This window comes from Aptenodytes forsteri, unplaced genomic scaffold, assembly GCF_000699145.1.
Source record: "Aptenodytes forsteri isolate BGI_AS27 unplaced genomic scaffold, ASM69914v1 Scaffold302, whole genome shotgun sequence".
Lineage (NCBI taxonomy): Eukaryota > Metazoa > Chordata > Aves > Sphenisciformes > Spheniscidae > Aptenodytes > Aptenodytes forsteri.
Window position 1 is genome coordinate 40,893 of NW_008794555.1, and position 2,022 is coordinate 42,914.

Sequence of the window (2,022 nt, forward strand, 5' to 3'; positions counted from 1 at the left end):
TGTCGGAGCCGGGAGAGGGGGGGGGCCCTGAGCCAGTTCTCCTTTTCACGCCGACATCCCCAGACGATGGTGAATGATGAACGTGCCACATCATGAAGCTCTTGTGGCAGGTAACTGTGCACCACCACCGCCGCCGCCGCGCCTGGAGAGCTGCCCTGGTCTCCTACCTGACGGTACACGCGTGGATCCTATACGTTGCCGCCGCCTCCCCCGGACCCCAGAGCTGCCCCTCCGTCTGCTCCTGCAGTAACCAGTTCAGCAAGGTGGTCTGCACCCGTCGCGGCCTCGCCGAGGTCCCCCCCGGGATCCCCTCCAACACCCGGTATCTCAACCTCATGGAGAACAACATCCAGATGATCCAGGCGGACACTTTCCGCCACCTGCATCACCTGGAGGTCCTGCAGTTGGGCAGGAACGCCATCCGGCAGATCGAGGTGGGGGCTTTCAACGGGCTGGCCAGCCTCAACACCCTGGAGCTCTTTGACAACTGGTTGACCGTCATCCCCAGCGGGGCCTTCGAGTACCTCTCCAAGCTGCGGGAGCTGTGGTTGAGGAACAACCCCATCGAGAGCATCCCCTCGTACGCCTTCAACCGGGTGCCCTCCCTCATGCGCCTGGACCTGGGCGAGCTGAAGAAGCTGGAGTACATCTCCGAGGGGGCTTTCGAGGGGTTGTACAACCTCAAGTACCTGAACCTGGGGATGTGCAACATTAAGGACATGCCCAACCTGACGCCCTTGGTGGGACTGGAGGAGCTGGAGATGTCGGGCAATAACTTCCCCGAGATCAAACCGGGCTCCTTCCACGGGCTCAAGTCCCTCAAAAAGCTCTGGATTATGAACTCGCAGATCAACCTGATCGAGCGGAACGCCTTCGACGACCTGACGGCGCTGGTGGAGCTCAACCTGGCCCACAACAACCTCTCCTCCCTGCCCCACGACCTCTTCGCCCCGCTGCGGTACCTGGTGGAGCTCCACCTGCACCACAACCCCTGGGATTGCGACTGCGACATCCTCTGGCTGTCGTGGTGGTTGAGGGAGTACATCCCCACCAACTCCACCTGCTGCGGGCGCTGCCATGCCCCCCTGCACATGCGGGGCAGGTTCCTGGTGGAGGTGGACCAGACCTCCTTCCAGTGCTCGGCGCCCTTCATCATGGACGCCCCCATGGACCTCAACATCTCTGAGGGGCGGGTGGCCGAGCTCAAGTGTCGAACTCCTTCCATGTCCTCCGTTAGGTGGTTGCTGCCTAACGGGACGGTCCTGAGCCACGCGTCCAGCCACCCGCGCATCTCCGTCCTCAACGATGGCACCCTGAACTTCTCCCACGTCTTGTTGACGGACACCGGGGTTTACACCTGCATGGTGACCAACGTGGCGGGGAACTCCAACGCCTCGGCCTACCTCAACGTGAGCACGGCCGAGCTCAACACCTCCAACTACAGCTTCTTCACCACCGTCACGGTGGAGACCACCGAGATCTCCCCGGAGGACATCTCCCCCAAGTTCACCAAGCCCGTGCCCACCACGTCGACGGGCTACCAGCCGGCGTACACCACCACCACCACCGTCCTGGTCCAGACCACGCGGACGCCCAAGCAGGTGGCGGTACCCACCGCCGAGCGACAAGATGCAGTGCAGACCAGCTTGGACGAGGTGATGAAGACCACCAAGATCATCATCGGTTGCTTCGTGGCGGTGACGCTCCTGGCCGCGGCCATGCTCATCGTCTTCTACAAACTCCGCAAGCGACACCAGCAACGCAGCACCGTGACGGCCGCCCGGACGGTCGAGATCATCCAGGTGGACGAGGACATCTCGCCGGCGGCGACGGCGGCGACGACCGCGGCGGCTCCCGCCGGCGTATCAGGTGAGGGGGCAGTCGTGCTGCCCGCCATTCATGACCACATTAACTACAACACCTACAAACCGGCACACGGGGCCCACTGGACAGAGAACAGCTTGGGGAACTCTCTGCACCCCCCCGGGACCACCCTCTCTGAACCCTATATAATTCAGACCC

General features: G+C 62.8%; 2 protein-coding genes across 2 annotated transcripts in view; one reads left to right on the top strand and one right to left on the bottom strand.

The window, feature by feature from the left end:
• The window catches only part of SND1 (staphylococcal nuclease and tudor domain containing 1), a gene marked incomplete at its 3' end in the record, with an annotated part of 143,498 nt that overhangs the window by 9,179 nt on the left and 132,297 nt on the right, over positions 1-2,022 (bottom strand). The window lies entirely within an intron of this gene.
• Positions 93-2,021, top strand: LRRC4 (leucine rich repeat containing 4; the record flags this gene model as incomplete). The annotated part of the gene is made up of 1 exon (XM_009272443.1): positions 93-2,021. A coding segment is annotated over exon 1 (1,929 nt), but the record flags the coding sequence as incomplete, so codon positions are not given.